The sequence below is a fragment of the Mya arenaria genome, chromosome 12 (assembly GCF_026914265.1).
Source record: "Mya arenaria isolate MELC-2E11 chromosome 12, ASM2691426v1".
Lineage (NCBI taxonomy): Eukaryota > Metazoa > Mollusca > Bivalvia > Myida > Myidae > Mya > Mya arenaria.
The window spans coordinates 44,248,441-44,267,242 of NC_069133.1; the positions used below are offsets into that span (position 1 = coordinate 44,248,441).

At 33.5% G+C, this 18,802-nt stretch overlaps 1 protein-coding gene across 4 annotated transcripts; it reads left to right on the forward strand.

The window, feature by feature from the left end:
• Window positions 1-5,557: 5,557 nt before the first annotated feature.
• On the forward strand, window positions 5,558-17,721 carry LOC128210239 (aquaporin FA-CHIP-like). 4 transcript variants are annotated; one of them, XM_052914457.1, is made up of 8 exons: window positions 5,558-5,666; window positions 9,949-10,106; window positions 10,600-10,731; window positions 10,994-11,181; window positions 11,664-11,868; window positions 15,909-15,989; window positions 16,288-16,399; window positions 16,889-17,721. In XM_052914457.1, the coding sequence occupies exons 2-8, from the start codon at window positions 10,014-10,016 to the stop codon at window positions 16,969-16,971; spliced, it is 894 nt and encodes a 297-aa protein (XP_052770417.1). In that variant the 5' UTR covers window positions 5,558-5,666; window positions 9,949-10,013; the 3' UTR covers window positions 16,972-17,721. The 4 variants fall into 4 exon arrangements, with proteins under 4 accessions (XP_052770417.1, XP_052770413.1, XP_052770414.1 ...); XM_052914453.1 differs by lacking the exon at window positions 5,558-5,666 and adding an exon at window positions 5,846-6,246; XM_052914454.1 differs by lacking the exon at window positions 5,558-5,666 and adding an exon at window positions 6,862-6,914.
• The last annotated feature ends 1,081 nt before the right edge of the window (window positions 17,722-18,802 follow it).

The following is an 18,802-nucleotide window of genomic DNA, read 5'->3' on the forward strand; positions in this document are numbered from 1 at the left end:
AGCTTTAATTTATCGTATATTTCGAATAATATACATTAATGTAAAAAAGAGATTAATATCTTCTCATCATTTTCGTCCTTGCCTTCGTATTGTTCTTCCATAATGGCATACACTTTTAGGTATACCCTTTTTTATATCTTTACTCCAAGCCAAAGTCACGTCAATTTTAAAAGACACGATATATTGACAAAAATGTGGTTTACTTTCACTTCGAACATAACGAGCAAAAGTAACAGTACAAAGCTTCAAACCATTATGTTTTATCCAAATAAGTAAGAGATTTTCTTTAATTTGCCATTTAATGGGAATATAGTTATACATATGAGTGACATATGCTTGAAAGTGTAACTGTACAAATTCTAAATAGTGAATTTTTCATATTAGGTAACTCAGCAAATATGCAGTACGTTTAACTTTTTTGACATTTGTATCTGTTGAATTTGGAATAAACCCCTTAACCTTGTGTATCAAGTATTCTTTTGTTTGTTTTCTTGTTTTTACCTAAATCCAGCGTCACATATCATATTAAACTAGTTTGAGAGTCAGCATACGGAAAGTAGTTCATTAAGAACGATATGTATGAATCGACTCAGTCACGTGATATAGAACACGAACATTTTGACTTTTGAAGTGTCTGATTGGCCAATTTGAAGCGATGAACGATTATATACATACATGAAACAAGTAAAGAAATAAAACTATTTCAGAATGCACGAGGGAGAAAAAGAACAAAGAGTAAAAAATCCAAAAATTTCTTTGAATGCAACCACATGTTTTCAGCTCATTAAGATGCTTGAAATGGATACACATCCATTTGATAGTTCACTAATTATGGTGAACTGCCCTGCAAATACAGAGAGACGATTACAACGGAATGCAAATAAAGCCATACGCCGGTCAGTTTGTTTTATTCCTATAGTCAATAACAGGTGACTTAGGATGCTCGCTACATTCACAATGTTCTGTTATTAAAAACTGGTTACACATGAGGTTCAGTAAATGGTCAATGTTGTAGCCAACCTTGTTAGAATTCAAATATTATCTTAAGTGAAATAGATATAAAACAAATACTATTAAATAACGAACTACAGCCGATTTAATAAAACTGGAAAATTGTTTGGTTTGTTTAAAGTTAGACAAAATGTTAAGCGATTGGTCAATATTATACAAAAAATCGATACTTCTAATAAAATCATCTAAACCAGCTTAAAATAATCTGCGGACAACTTATCTAATGTTTGAGCAATTGCCTAAAGCTCCTATCACTTTTTGCTATGACATTATAATAAATAAAGTTGTCAATCAATCTTACAAGCATTACATGTACGTGCCAAGTATGCATTCAGTAAAAGGTTAAATGAAAAGAAACTATATGAACATGAAGTTCAACTAATATTTTAAAGAGCTTGAATTTATAAAAAAAAATATACTTGAAGATACAAAGAGTGCTAAACAACGATATTCTTTACATTTATTCCACTACCAGTCGCTCTTTGGTCGTGTTTATGACGTTTCACTGAATAAAAGTATAAAAGTGTAAATCCTTTACTCAATACAAATTTGGTAACTTTTTGAATGAAGAGAGACACCATCTTCGTGAAGTATTAATACATGTATTTGACTAAAGTGGTGTATGAAAAAGTTTATTCTTTAGCGTAATAGGAAGACAATATCACGATTAGAACATACAGCGGAAAACTACTTATCAAAACCTTTTAACTATAGTGTATTTTGACCATTGATTTATACACCCTAAATCCGCAACAAAACTCTTTGAAATGGTAACAACATTATCATTCTGCGTAACCAAGCACCGACACATAATATACCTGTTCTCTTTCGGAGTGATATTGAAAAATTAGACACTGATATTCCCTCATGTGCATGTCGCATAACCTAGTTCCATAGTTTAAATTAAGGTGAATGTCAATCAAAGAGATCAAACATAATGCGGCAGTTTTGATACATAGCCGAATCTTAAGTCTAAAACTGGCTCAAGATATAAAACAAATTGACGTTGAATTATTTATGCGTCGCACACCTGATCTACCTTCCATATTAAATGTTAATGTCATAATTATAGGTAAACCTTCTTTTAACTTTATTGTGTATATCTTTTACTGTCGTCCCGCTAATTTTGTGAGGATTTCGGATAATTTCTTACAATTGTTCACTTCTTGAAAATAACTTATCGTGCGCCAGGTATCCATCTATAGTGTCAATGTTAAAGGTAAAGTAGAGAACAATGTCATGCATTTCAGTAATTATTGGCCTACTCTCTTGAAACATTGTAACTCCTTTTTAGGGTCCTAAGGATCTAAGTTTTATGTTCTATATGTATGCACTTTAAGAAGTTTCTTTAAATACAACCCCACTTGTGTATTTATAAAGACGTCAGACGGATTGGATATACAAACTCCGGGTGTTTACTTACCTCAGTAGCATGACAAACCTTGATGGCATTTAATTTATGAGCAGCTGGAGTAGCAATAGACATATAAACGTACGTTGTAAATAATACGAAGTAAGGATGCTTGAGTTTATATATAAATTCATCAGCGCTTGTTTTTGTTATCTTTAAAAAAATTGACTGCATTCCTGAAGATTGCAAATTCATTAACATACTGTGTAAACAACAAAAGATATCCCATCCATAATTCTATTGAATGTTAAGTTAAATAACTTAACCTGATTTAAGATATCTAATGGTCAAACTAGTTCATCTTATAATTTGTGTGTCACATATTAAAGTTAATGCACATTCAGTCATTTACAATAATTTATTTTTGATGAACGACCAGGATTTTGACCAAACCTTTCAAGCGAGGGAATAAAACAAAGTAAAACTAAATTTTGTTTTCATTTGATTTAAACATAGTGGATGATTTTTTCTTTGGTTCTTTAGTAAAGATGAGGTTTTAAACCCCGTCCCGTGTGTACCGAATACTAATTATTGACCCGCAAAAAATCTACGGTTGCCCTAATAGTTATCACCCTGTTTGCCCGTTCGCCCATCTGTTTACATGTTTTATATCGTTGTGTTTTAATTTAACTAAACATAGTTGTAAACAATTAAAATATCAACTCCAAAGTTCGTTCGAAGTACCAAAACCCTTTGTGTTTTACAAACTCAAACTGAAATATTTTCAGATGGTTGGCCCTTCGTAAACTGATGAAAATGTAGCAAAGCAATTTACATTTCACAGAATGTTAAGTATTCAAATATATATATATAACATTTAAGCATCAATGTAAACGTTCTTGTAGAACAAGAACCATAACCCAGTTGCACACTGTAGCCGAATTGCCTTCCTTGATAAGAAAAAAGTGTGCAAAAACAGTGAATACTTAACTATGTGACCACCAATTCCATAATTATCTCTCTTGAAATAAAGTTTAAGCAAATGAATTTTTACGACTTGAACAAATTCGGATTAAACAGAATAAAACTTGAAGCAATAATAGCTCACAATGAGATATGCGTATTGTACAAGTCATAACTCTTTGACCTTTTTTACCAAATCGCCTCACTTGATATGATAAAAAGGATTATAAAATGTTTGTGAAAAAGTGAGCTAAAATTGAATGATTTGTAATTTGCCCTTGTTCATAATGAAAAACACATGATTGTTCTTTTGTTTAAATTATCTCCCTTGAAAAATAATTTGAATACAAAAATCAAGAAAGAGTTTTTCAATGATTTGTATAAGCATTACACTGCGATCAATATTCCCAAAGTTAACTTCCTTGATATTGATGTCAATTTTGCGTGTACATCTTAAAAACGTAATTTGAACTTGAGCACAGTGCCTTTTTTCTGCAACCATTCTTCTAAATACTTTCAATAAATATGTTCCTTGATAATCAAAATACCCTAAATCAATCATTGCACTTGGTTAGTTAATAGAAAATAAGACCTTTGTGTATAATTTAAAACAAATTGGAAAATCTTAAAGAAAATGTTTATGATATAAGGGCAGCATTTTACTGCATGAACTATGTTTCCATAGATATCCTGATTGGCTTATAACGGGCCCCCGCTGTCAAATATGCTATAATTTGAGGCCCTTATCATACCTTTGTTATGGCCTAAGTTTATGTTATACTCGAATTCTGTTTCACAAATGCTACTTAACTATTTTGCGAGTCCAACTTAACCACGCATCCTTATGATGGATGGAATACCTTGAAAGCTTGCAATATCGTGATTGAAGTTGGTTAACCAGGCATTCTAATGATGGATGGAATACATTGAATGTTTGCAAAACGTGATTGAAGTTGGTTAACCAGGCATTCTAATGATGGATGGAAAACCTTGAATATTTGCAAAACGTGATTGAAGTTGGTTTACCTGGTATTCTAATGATGGATGAAATACCTTGAAAGTTTGCAATATCGTGATTGAAGTTGGTTTACAGGGCATCCTTGTGATGGATGGAATACCTTGAAATTTTTGCAATATCGTGATTGAAGTATTTTACCAGGAATTCCAATGATGGATTGAATACCTTGAATTTTTTGCAATTTCGTGATTGAAGTTGGTTAACCAGGCATTCTAATGATGGATGAAATACCTTGAAAGTTTTCTAAACGTGACTGAAGTTGGTTTACCAGGCATTCTAATGATGGATGGAATACCTTGAACGTTGGCAATATCGTGATTGAAGTTGGTTACCAGGCATTCTAATGATGGATGGAATGCCTTGAACGTTTGCAATATCGCGATTTAAGTTTGTTTACCAGGCATTCTAATGATGGAGGAAATACCTTGAAAGTTTGCTATATCGTGATTGAAGTTGGTTACCAGGAATTCTAATGATGGATGGAATACCTTAAATGTTTGTAATATCGTGATTGAAGTTGGTTACCAGGCATTCTAATGATGGATGGAATACCTTGAAAGTTTGCAATATCGTGATTGAAGTTGGTTACCAGGCATTCTAATGATGGATGGAATACCTTGAACGTTTGCAATATCGTGATTGAAGTTGGTTACCAGGCATTCTAATGATGGATGGAATACCTTGAAAGTTTGCTATATCGTGATTGAAGTTGGTTACCAGGCATTCTAATGATGGATGGAATACCTTGAACGTTTGCAATATCGTGATTGAAGTTGGTTACCAGGCATTCTAATGATGGATGGAATACCTTGAAAGTTTGCTATATCGTAATTGAAGTTGGTTACCAGGCATTCTAATGATGGATGGAATACCTTGAAAGTTTGCAATATCGTGATTGAAGTTGGTTACCAGGCATTCTAATGATGGATGGAATACCTTGAACGTTGGCAATATCGTGATTGAAGTTGGTTACCAGGCATTCTAATGATGGATGGAATACCTTGAAAGTTTGCTATATCGTAATTGAAGTTGGTTACCAGGCATTCTAATGATGGATGGAATACCTTGAAAGTTTGCAATATCGTGAGTGAAGTATGTCTACAAGGCACCCTTATGATGATTGGAATATCTCTACAGCTATCACTACAACAAATCTACCAACAACAATTATTTTTATTAGTCAAGGTAACATTTGTTACAACAGACTATACAAATGTTTAAATACAGCGTCGGTGAACACGCTTGGAATTAATTTGTAACTTACAATATAGTTCCCGGATTTAAATCGATAAACGTAATTGTAGTTACAGTGACATGAGTAAAGTAAGTTATATAATGCATTTGAGACTTTTAAACAAAAGACAGAATGAATCAAATCTGTGGACTTTGTTCTTTCAGAAACTACATATTAATTATTATACAAACCATTTCATTAATATTACTTCTTCCTTGCTTCGATACATATTTGAATATTAAGTATTAAGTATTGGAAAAGTTTACCAGACATGCTTATGATGGATATTATACCTTAAAAGCTTGCAATATCTTGATAAAACTGCTGAACGGTTTTAGTACAGGCTCTGGTTTGTTCTTAATTTATCATCTGTTCCAGCCTCGCTGTTAAAGAGTGTAGAACGCAAAAATATATCAAATGTGTTTATGGTTACATCATAAATCACTTAAATGTAAAATTGGAATTTCTTTGAGTGTTCTTGAAAAAGACTCTAAAAATGCAGTTCTAATGTATGAACGAAAAACCCAGCTTTAGATACTACAGAAGACGGGGTTAAATGTGAAAGCAAAATAAAACTCGTCGGAAATAGTTTTAAATTCAGGACTTTAAATTGTGAATGAACGTTTTGAAGAGATTTGTCAAAAGAGTACCTGCCTGAATTTTCCAACTGTAAGCTGATTTGAATTGTATTATCATATGTCATGATGTGTGCTGTTTGTAGACAAGAGCGTTTTAACCTTTTTAATGTTAATTTAACCGTTGTCAAATTGACCATTCGACATTTATTATTTTTTTCAATCTTAATTAACCTTTGTAATGGGAGTTTTGACTATTAGATAATTATATTAAATGTATGAACACATATAAATGAGCACAGAACTTAGTGTATCCCTTAAAGCTGCACTCTCACAGATTGAACGTTTTGACAACTTTTTTTTTGTCTTGGAACGAGCCATTTGTGCAAAAATGTATGGAAACCAGTTATATAAGACTGCTGACAAAACAAATAGATCATGGATTTTTTTAAGCCATAAAACATTAATTTTCGAATGGAAATATAAAAATCTGTAATCTGATCTTTTGTCAGCAATCTTTTATCACTGGTTTGCAGATATTTACGCACAACTTGGCTCTTTCCAAGACAAAAAATAAACAAAATGTTGTAAAAACGGTATATCTGTGAGAATGCAGCTTTAAGGTATCAGATGTACAAATAATCTTGTCAGTTTGATTCAGACATTGGCGATGATATTCATGGCTGGAAAACCTTTACAATGTGGGTATCATCTTGTCAGGTTATCAAGACGTTTTATTGATGTCTGGTAAACCATTACAATGTATGTATCATTTCAAAAAGGTATCGATTATTTGATGCTAATACGTGAAAAACATGACCAAAATATAAAACTAATAAAGTTATTACAGTTTGTAATTTCGTTTTTATTTCCACTAAAATCATTCGTGGCTAAATAAATTTTATATCAACATAACCGTAAAACATGGTTATACATAGTATCTTAAAAATTGTATATGTATACATTATTAATTATGCTTAACAATATTAAAAAAGACGTATTACAGAATGCAGAATAATTGAAGTTTCATATTTTTTCCTGATAACGCTGCCACTTGAATTGAATTCAATTCGAAATGTAACTGTACAAATATGTGCAACACCTATATGTACTCAATTCATTGCAACTTAGCTCAACTTTGTTGGGCCCATGATCCAAAGGGTAAGTTAAAAATATATTGGTTCTTAACCAAAAATATGTAGATTTTGTTTGGGTGTATGATAAAGTTTCATGAACAGTTTTTATTTTTCATTTAATTAATGTTAATATCGTTATTGATTTAACTGAGTGAAACATGTGGTATTTTTTAAGCTTATATACAACATTAATTTACATTTACTAGAATTGCAATACTTGCCAAATATTACAATTCAAGTACCTCAATATATAATTCCGGTGCGAGTTTTATTACCGTAACGGGCATAAATCCATGCAGCAATGGCCACTACGACGAATTAAAACGGGTCAAGCTACGATTTGCAATGTAGAATTGTGGATTTTAATTATTTAACACTAAAGTTTGTTGTTATTTTAACAAACGTTTGATTTTCATTTAAAATAGGCAACTAGTACTCTCATGGGATAAATCTATTAAAATTGTTTTGTCACTTCTGTCACTGAAGAGCATTTGTAGCTGCCAGGTTTGCCATTTTAAAAATGATGAAAAACCCTACTTTTATTTTACTTTTAGTTGATTGATAAAATATTGCCGGGTACATTTGTATTTCAACCTAAGATTAAATTCTGGTTAAAGTGTTAAAATAATAAAAACTTTACGGAGATAAAGATACTACCACCATGTTTTAACCAATCCTCGATCTGTCTCTTTGAAAAGCATTTATCGCGCAGTATCTCAAATGGTATTGATTTGTGTATGGGAAAATATATCCAAAAGTAATCAACAATTGAGTTTAGTACATTGAATCACTCTATATTGATGAACAGTATAAATAATTATAAAGTGAATATAGCAGTTAATTTCAGTTAGGAACAACACATTACTGTTTGATCAGTACGTATTGCAATGCATTGGACTACAGAACAATCCAGTGTGGTGCAATACAGCTGAGCACAGAACAGAAAAGTGCGACGTAGAATAGAGCGGCTCAGTACAGTTTAGCATAAAACCATACAGTTGGACACAGTCCAGTACGGTTCAGTACAGTGTAGTATAGTTTAGCATAGAGCAGTACAGTATGACACAATATAGTACAATTTACAGTACTGTAAAGTACAGCTCACCAAACGCATCATACTATAGCATCTAACAGTTCAGAAATGAATCATTACGGTGAATGATAAATAGAAGTTTTAACTTGACACATGTTATGGAGTTCCATCTACAAGGTTGACTATTGGCTTAGCACCTGAAATGTTCCTGGCCCCAGTAACGTCTTGAGTCTAAGTTTAGGAATCAGACCCATAACATGGTAAATTTCAAATGTAACGAACATTTTTTTATATAGAAAATATCAAATATTTGTGGATAATAGTACAGCTTGTTAAATAATACATTTACAAAAAAAACATCAATGGTTTAGAAGAAACAATTTTAAAAGAAAACAAAATAATCCAAATTTGAGTCTCGAGTCTAAAACTGAAACACACAATACGAAGTTCAATTTAAGTGGGTATCACATGATCGATATATAGGCCACAAATACAAAGTTCATTTTAAGACACTTTATGTTATGTCAATACAGTTTACTGTTGCCCTTTTTATAATTTATACTGCATGTTCCAATAGAAACTACTTGGCCATCTCCGGCAATACCGATACGAGTGAGGTTTTCTTTGGACAATATCCGAATTTATTCCGATTGTGCATGTCCTACTTAAACGTACTTTAGAGATAAAAGGATAAGTTTATGAGGATCGAATAGTAAATTTGTCAATAGATCTAGAACATTGAACTTTCTGATTTGTTGTAGTGACATCAAATTGTAAAATATTGCTACAATCGAATCGTAATCCGGAGAGTGAATTGACAATTGCTGAAAGTAAAAACATACATGTATGTAAGATACCTAATAATCATTTATTTACAGACGGCTACAATTCTTTTTAAAAATCAACACAGATCCAAAACCTAATATACATAATGAAAGGGAAAAAACTTAATCCCTGAAATAACATATACACAGTAGAAAAAATGAAATAATATCCATTATCTATATACAGCGAAAATTGGTCTTTAATCATCAAAAAAAAGCTTTATATGTCCATCCATACGGCATTACAAGGCTGGCTAAATATTACTATGAGTTGTGAAAATGTACCCTTGAGCCGATGTTTCTTTCCTTATTATTTCTTAAATTATATGGTGCTAAAACTTGTTTTCAAAAATGTGCCATAGTATTTAAACCTTAGTTTTAGTAATTGTTTTGTAATAATGCCACTTAATTAAACAATAAAGTGTATTAAAATGTTCTCACCGAAAAATATCTAAAATGACGTTTATCATTTTCAAAAATAACCGTGTGTACCGCGCGCAAGTGTTTAACAAGATTATTGTAAGAACAACACGATTCAAAGTGAGCAAAATTCATTGAGTTCATTCTGTTCAGCTCAATTATTATACAAATAGTTGCAACTGTGCTACAAAGGGGTGGGGGGCATTCTCAGATCAAGTGACTTTTGTTAGAAATAAATCAATACAATACCGGGTATAACGTAACAGTAACTATGTTCCATGTGTGGAATTTTCACTGGAATTTTATTTTCATTATAAAAGATCTTAACAAATAACATAATTATTGCTGAAGGTTGTTTATAATTTTGTTTGTATGTGTTGTAGGTGAAAGCTGTGTTTTTGATCGGAATGCGTAACTAAGCTTTAAATTTTCAACTACCGATTACGTCATGTCCCCGATTGACGGTTACTTCATATATCTGGCTTCCCGCCTCGACAAGCTACGAAAGGGAGGCGATACCGAGACCGGGAATTGGCTGCAGGTTATATACAACTATATGTTTTTGCATACTTATTTACAAAAAGGGTACGGCTTATACCACTAAATAATTAGATAGCTGATATCAAAGGCAAATTGCCTTAAAACGTGCTTTTAAGAGAAATAACACGAATATCGTGTTGTCCATAATTTGAATTTACAGTCAGTAAATATATGTACAATGAGGTACCATGCTGGTTGAGTTATTCGAATATTCATGACCTGCAGCACTGTAAAGGTTCTCTCTTTTTGTCAGATATATATCAAAGCAAATTCATCATAAACCAGGAGAGACTACCGCCGTTGCAAAACATATTTAATCTAAAAGCCAAAGCCAGGTAAATTTATCTATCTTCACACACCCGAACTGTTTTTGTATATTTCTCTAGGAGTTGCCTAGTTGGTTTATGTTGCAAGCCGTATATGCCAAGTATTATGCACGTTGGTTTTCTCAATAAAAGAAACAATGTAGATTGTTTTCATTTATCAACTCACAGGAGCTGCAGACGTGGCCGCTGTGGCGAGCTGTTCTGGCAGAGTTCCTAGCCACGCTGCTGTTCGTGTTTATAGGAACCATGTCTGCCGTGGATATCGTCCCTATAACAGATCCAGCAGGGAAATTTGTCAGGGTAGACGCTAATTTTTAACTTTTATATAATCTTATAGAACGTTTACATACGTTGATAACGTATATATATATATATATATATATATATATATATATATATATATATATATATATATATATATATATATATATATATATATATATATATATATTTGCGTATATAAATGCTCGTGCTTGATGCTGTTGTTGATGATGCTTATACTATTACTGTTACTGCTGGTGCTGCTGTTGCTGCTGCTGGTGATGATAATATATAATTTCAGATCGGCTTGACATTTGGTCTGATGATTGCTGTATGTATCCAAATGATTGGTCACGTGTCTGGAGGTCACATGAACCCAGCTGTCTCCTTGGCAATGGCCGTTGCTATGGAGATCAGCCCAATACGTGCGGTTCTTTACACCGTGGCTCAGTGTTGTGGTGGGATGCTTGGTTCTCTTCTTTTGAAAGGGTACTTGATTCAAGCATTTTACTAGAATATAATTTCTGCATCAATTTAAAGAAATCAACATATTAATATTCATTGAGTCTTTTACGTTTTGTTAAGAGAAGAACTAGTGAACACGTTAATGCATACCGCATGTCATCAAAAGAAAAAAGATGCATATCTTTTAATTTATTCGAACGCTTAGACATTTTGTTCACTTAATCTGAGGCTACTGTCTTTTTCATTTTGGTATTAAGTATTTTATTCTTCAAACTTGAATATTGATTTGAATCGTCATTTTTTTTCTATAAAATTACATTAAGTAGAATGTTAAAAAGTATATTAAGTACTTACTGCTTTATGGTTGTTAAAACTATTTTAATATTCGGTTCACTGAGTTTGTTGTCCAGCCTCTGATCTAATCGTCGTACGTCGTATTGAAAACCATAATATAACATAACATTTTGAATTTAACCAATGTTTATCGAACAGTTTCTTTTTACTAGTGTGACCCCTGGTGAGTTAAACGACAACCTTGGACTGACCACAATTAATCCTGACCTTAATGGTGGCCAAGCGGTTGCGTGCGAGATGGTGTTCACTTTTATTCTGGTCATGTCGATATTCGGGTGCACAGACCCCAACAGAGCCTTGTTTGGAAGCCCTGCCCTTGGTATTGGACTCACTGTGTCCGTCCTTCACTTCGCCTCTGTAAGTGAGCAAGGCTTTGTACTGCCATCATGAGATATAAACAGGATCTTACATGGTTTACTATTGAATCCAACAAGAGTATGAAACACGTTAAGGAAAGGCTATAAAGCGACAATTCCCTCAATTCTAATATTAATTTACAACTCATGTAAGATTATTTTTATCCCATGATACCGAAAGCGACCTTAAGTCTACTTTTCCATTTTAATGTTACCGTCCGTAACTTTACTTTGCCATACTAGGCGACTTAGGCAATTTATAATTGGGTTCTCAGTTTTCGAATTTTGCTGTTAACATTACTTTGGATACTAGCTCATACAACATGGAGTTCTTGCAAGCAAATGAATTACCACAGGAAAAACTTTGAGTTTTGTTAAATACATTTGTAAAAATAGTAATTTTTAGCTTAGAATCTGACAGACTGAAAGCGAACGATCACTTTCACGTTGTATAACAAAAAGAAAATCCATTTGATATTTTATAAGCATTCGCGAACAATTTGGAGGCAGCCATTTGTTTCATTAAAATGCTCGTAAAATATGCATGAAATTAAAGTTTAAAGCAAAACATGTTAGACAAAAATTGAATTCCAGTCTGCATCAACCAGATTACATTTTCGTGATAGGTATCGCTATTCAGGGTGATAATAAATGCATTATTTGTGAAAATGCTGCTCATTTAAAAGATTGAAGTTTAATGGTTTGTAAGCATGTGGACTGTTTAATGATTAATATGATAAATAGGAAGATATTGAAGGTTCCGGTTTTCAGAATGCACCTTCTCAGAATGAAAATATATATTCTATTTAGGTAGAAACGATGCAATTTTGACCACGTATCTTTCTTTATCTTCAAAGGCGTCGTTAAAACGCTTCTTATTATGTATACATCCTTAGATAAAGAAACTGAAAAACAACGAAAACAAGCGTAGATAATGGAGCTGTTTTGTGTAGAACTTGCGTCAAACAATACAACTTGGCAGCAATACATTTCATTCTTAACATTCTTTTACCTGTATATGTATATTTTACCACAAGGTACAAGATTGACGCAGTCCACTTCAGTACGTATATGTTAAACGCTACCATATCGTTGAAGAATACATATGTAACGTTATTGATTTACTATCATTACGCTCGTTCTGTATGGACAAGTTCGGCAGAGCAAACAATGTGGTTGGCTGCTTGGTCAGCAGACACCAGTTCTACTCAATAATATAAACCTGTCCGATGTTTTATACAGTCCTAGGTTTTGTTTTACACACGTACATACGTAGGCAATAGGTAGCATGTGGAATTTCAGCGTTACACCCTTAGTGTGACGCTTACCATTAGGTATAGTATAATAACAAATAATGAATCAGCTTGACCTTAGAAGTAGGGACACGGGTCTTGCAAGCGACACGTCCTCTTGATATGTCGAACACATGTGGCAAGTTATTTTAAAATATGTCCATACAAGAGAAAGTTACAGCCCGGACACGACAACCTATACTCTATGTCCATATATGCAGCACTTCATTGTGAGGAAACACCTAAGTATATTTAACAGTAAATTAAATTTAAATTAATTTTCAACTGTTTTTATTAGTTTTCCAAACCATCTGCTTTCATGTACATGACCACTTTCCTGCGAAAACAAATGAGTGTTGACCAATGTTCATGAAACTTGGTACAAACAATCGTCAATGAATGTACGTGTTGCAAAGATTGTTATAATGATACCGTTATTTGTTTGGTTACAGCGCCGCTTAGATGAGGCTTATTCTTTGCACCACTGTTAAGTGGTGCAGCTGACGTATAGTGGTCGACAGGTTATGGTTTTGTGAATATTTGGTGACAAAATGGCCTCTAAAATATCAACAAGAAATGTCCCTTCTTGTCCTAATGACCAGAGTGTATGACCCACAATAGGGATTAATAGTAAAGAGTATAGTCTGTTTTTCCTTCGGCTGCCCATGGTCTCATTTTCAAGGGAGAATTATGCACATTGACTTACATGTGTGTTTTGTCAATCATAATCGTCTTATATGCAAACTATTTTAGCTATTACAAACGTTGATGAGTTTTGCACGACAGTGTCGACACAAGATCCCCATGATTTAAAACTAAATCGTATTATAGTACTTTATTTGCCTAAAAGTGGATGAAATATTATAAGCAATGGCATTTGTGCCAATAATGGATCAAACATATAACTTTAGTTTAAACTTTATTTATTGAACACCAAGTGTGAAGAAAGTTATATTAACTTTTACTAAGTCACTCCCATTGGCACTATGTTGCGCGAGAGTGTGGTTTTGTGTTATGGGGGGATCCGGACAACACAGAGTTAATCCACTTGTCCGCTTTGGCGACAACTTTGATGATGTTAATGCACGTTGTTAAACATATGACAGCATGTCCGACTTTGGTTTACCACGACATGACCAATAGACAACCATGGTCTATATATGATAGATATATACAATAATACCAAACACTTCATTTGGAGTGAAAAAATACTATAAGGTTATCTTAAATAAAATTAAGATATTTTGTTTTAATTTTTGGAAAGAAATAATGACCTACTGGTGTAAAAATGATTAACGAATTGCGTGATTGATGTCATTATCGGTCTCCACACACATTTACCAGCCCAACTGCATTCATACTCCGATAATGACATCAATTATCACGCAATGTATTCCTTAAATAAATATAGTTAGACCTTAATATGAACATTAGAAAAAACGAGATGGAAATAAGGCTACAAAATGTTGACGATAGACGACCGATCGATCACCGAAGCTTACCACGTGTACTTCGTAAAGTGTTCAAATGTGTTTAATGATTAACCAAGACCTTACAGCCATTTCATATTTCAACAGATCTTTATCAAATATCCGTTAATATATATTCATTCACCTAACAATCTTTCACAACTCTTTCTGAAAATGTGACACACCAAAGATTCAAATCACTTACACTATACAAATCAAAGCACTGTAAAGATGTCATTTCTCCCGGCCTAAAAGAAATCGGGTATCAGAAAGGAAAGAATGCAACACCTCGAGTAATATTCATTCACCATAAAATATAGTTGCCAAGTTAATACTTTATAATGAGTTTATATTCAATATGTACACGCCGTGAGCTTGATTTCATGCTGGCCAGTGTTGCACACAAGTCAATGGTGATTAAATTGGGCACAAATTGCTAAGGACAAGTTCGAAACACTTGACACCACCTGTAGAAAATCCAAGCATACAGTAACATATTTGGTCTCCAGTTGGGATGTACATTGTTAATATTGATCCTTTATGGGGTTAAACAGATTCTGCATTTTATAATAGTATTATTGATGCTAAGGTTGACTGCTGTAACAAGACGTAATTTAAAACGCTTTAAAATGACAAGGCAGGGACGAAAAAAAAACAGTTGTAAACTAATGTTGAACTTAATCGAAGTTTGAATAACTGATTCGTCGTTTGAGCCTTTTTTATTCAGCATATTAACGCTTCTAAATAATTACTTTGACCTAATTGCAAGAACGAGATCCCTAGAATTCGACAATAAATTACATCACGTTCTACGAAAAGGCAGCTGCCAACCAATGTTGCACTTAACAAATGTTGGATAACTGAATTTTCGCTTGACCATTATATACTCTACCACAACAGCATAGTCCTCTAGATCTGATAAGGGCTTGTGGAGGCAGCCAATCTAATGAAAAAATAAATTCTTCAGAAGCACGAAAAAGGATTATAAATTAAACGATTTATCACATTCAAACACATCTTATCTTGGTTCTGAAATTATAAAATAGGACGTGAAAACTTGCTCTTGCGTTATATAGTGTAACATTCAAGTCATCATTACCTCATAGACTATTAATAATGAAGACATTTTCTTTTGATCCATGGAAGTGCAAGGTTTTGCTGAACACATATCTGTGACAGTCATTTCGTAGGGAATATTAATTGGAATTTAATTGCGGTGATATCCTTCATCGACTAGTCTTGGTGATAACGTGTTAACTATAAGTAAATGCTTGTTTCAGATTCCGTTTACCGGTGCAAGCATGAACCCCGCCAGATCCCTCGCATCCTCGGTCGTTTCTAATAATTTCGACTTGCATTGGGTAAATAACGTAAATAAATCCAGATTACATGTTTTTGTGTAAAGAATTAGTATGATATAACTGCGTTATGCGAAGCTTGGTGAGGATGGTGATGATGATGATGATGATGATGATGATGATGATGATGATGATGATGATGATGATGATGATGATGATAATGATGATGATGATGATGATGATGATGATGATGATGATGATGATGAAAGCTCCTGCTTATAATTTCTTTTGGTAAATGATGGTATCAACTACGATGATGATACTCATCATTAATATTAATATCCATCTTGTTGTTATTAAGGTATACTGGGTGGGTCCGATGGTGGGCGGCGTGGCAGCGGCGGTGGCCTATAAGTACTTATTCTCTCCGTACCAGAAGACACCCTCCTTCCCGGAGACCGCCATACAGCTAAGTGAGTACCTATCAGCCTTCGTAGTAAATTTTAGTTTAACTCATTTGACTATGATGATCAAAACTAACTTTAACAAAGCATATGAGTTGTGTACCTGTGAAAGAATGTTAGCGATATTTCCACGCTATTAATTAGAAACCAAACATTTTTACTAGAATGACTTATATTTGTTGTTATTTGAACAAAAACCATATGGGTTTTTTCATCATCGCGGTCATTGGTGATATAATAATCCATTAAATTTAAAAATAAATGTTTGCATCAACCTATATTGTGCGGCGTTTAAACGAACATCTTTTGTATATGACGTCATTCTTGACCAAATTGCTAACGTAGGAGGATAACTGTCGTCGTATTAATTATCTTAGGAATATCGCTTGTCGCAGCGATATGTTGTTGCAGCAATATATTAGGCACAAAGCTTGTTGCAGCACAACGCTTAAAACACAAGAGTTCCCATTGTCTTTAATGCATCTATATATTTTACAGTGGACTCGAAAGATGTAATCTTACTACCCAAGGACTACTTTGGTGAATCGGGCAGAACTATTGTCGAATCTTCCAAATTTTGAGAACGCTGTTTCAATTGCAAAGACCTTCAAATTGAACACATGAACCGCTGCGTACACTATATACCTTTATCTGTATCTGAGAGAGTGTCTTAAGACACCATGGGCATATTGTATGTGTTAAAATAGTTGACGAATTGTGTACTCTATTATATACCTGACACTATTAAATGCTTGGCATATATTCATGTTTTCATTGGTAATAAAGCTATCACGTGACAAACCAATGAAGCTAGGAGTATTTCAACATGTAAATGTTACCCTAGCGCAATTTTATTGTCCCAAAAATGATGTAAGAAATGTGTTATCTGATAATAATTATGTACAAAATATTCTCATAGCATTATTATTATAAGGTTAATACACATTTTTGAGGTCGTTTTACCATCTGCAAAGGCCCGCAAAATGGTTTACAGCCCGAGTGCGTAGCACGAGGGTTGTAAACTATTTAAGGGCCTTTGCAGATGGTAACGACCGAAAAAATGTGTATTATTATTGCATAAAATACCCACCATAAGAAACGTTTGTGTTTAAAAAGGCTGTTAAATGTCACTCGCATAAAATACTCACCATGAGAAACGTTTGTGTTTAAAAAGGCTGTTAAATGTCACGAAAATGCAAAAACAGTTAGTTCAAAATAACCTCCATCACAGGTGCATGTGTGACGTCATTAGTGATGTCATTGTAAGAGTTTTACATTAAGCTCGATTCGGGCGGAAACATAACTCGGCAGTTGGATTTTTGTTTCGATGCCATTTTTGCAGTGTTTATTCGTTTGGAAAGTGTTGTTTTTTTGGAAATTGACTGGATTACTGGGATTATTTACACACAATACCTATTGGGTAATCGATTAATTACCGATATAGTCATACTTTAACCATTATTTGATTTGACAACTAATTTAAGTCTGAAAATTTTGTAAACATGTTCTTGATAAAATGGACAGCATCTTCAGCATCAGAGAAACAAATATTTGAAATTTCTTTGTTCATTGCATACGACGTAATGGAATTGTGTCCATATAAGTCGTTTGTTCTGAATAAAATCGACAGAAATAACTACAGTTCGGAGGAGTTGAACGTTGTAGACATAATTTAGTGCCTTTAAAGCAAACAAATAGTCAAAACAACTGCAGAAAGTACTATCTGGTAAACACACATCAGCTTGCCAGGAAAAGACAATTCAGAAGAAAATATGTAAGTTAGATGCGGTTTATTTAATTTGTTGATATTTGTAAAAAGCTATATATGCTGAAATTTGTTTTTGTGCAAAAGTTGGCATCGTTGACCCACTTTCGGTTAGAAACCAGGTCGCTCAGCTGCCATTGTTATGATGCGAGCCCTGAACGCGCTTATGTAAAACAAAAAGCCGGTCATTAACGGCACGTGAATTTACTGAATAATGCACGTTTTCTACCGATAACGCCCGGGTTTTTGCGTTTTAACGCACCGCGATAACGGACCGAAAACACACATTTTATGCAATAATACGTAATCATGCAGGTTAAATATTTGTATTTTTGCACTCTTGACGCTCTTATTTATACTGCTGTTATATATTTTAATAATAAATAAAAAAAATATGTATTTGTTTTGCTTCAGATATGTTTTAACATTTGAAAAAACAAAACGAAACCGAGATTTCAAATGGGATTTTATTATGGTAAACTTTGAATGCAGTTCTCGAATATGGAACCAATGACAGATACATTTCAATGAACATACTCTACGTGTATTAACCTTTATTAAAGAAGTCCGTAGTAGGGAATTCTCTCCTGACTCCAAGAAACCGTGGGGGTGTACGTTGGTCTTACGACGCCACTGAACTATCTGGT

What these genes read in the sequence shown, in the direction of transcription:
- LOC128210239 (XM_052914457.1), top strand. Translation starts at nt 10,014, where the DNA reads ATGTCCCCGATTGACGGTTACTTCATATATCTGGCTTCCCGCCTCGAC. An exon ending in CAGCAGGGAAATTTGTCAGG is followed by an intron (nt 10,732 to 10,993) that starts GTAGACGCTAAT and finishes ATATAATTTCAG; the next exon opens with ATCGGCTTGACATTTGGTCT. An exon ending in GGAGACCGCCATACAGCTAA is followed by an intron (nt 16,400 to 16,888) that starts GTGAGTACCTAT and finishes TATATTTTACAG; the next exon opens with TGGACTCGAAAGATGTAATC.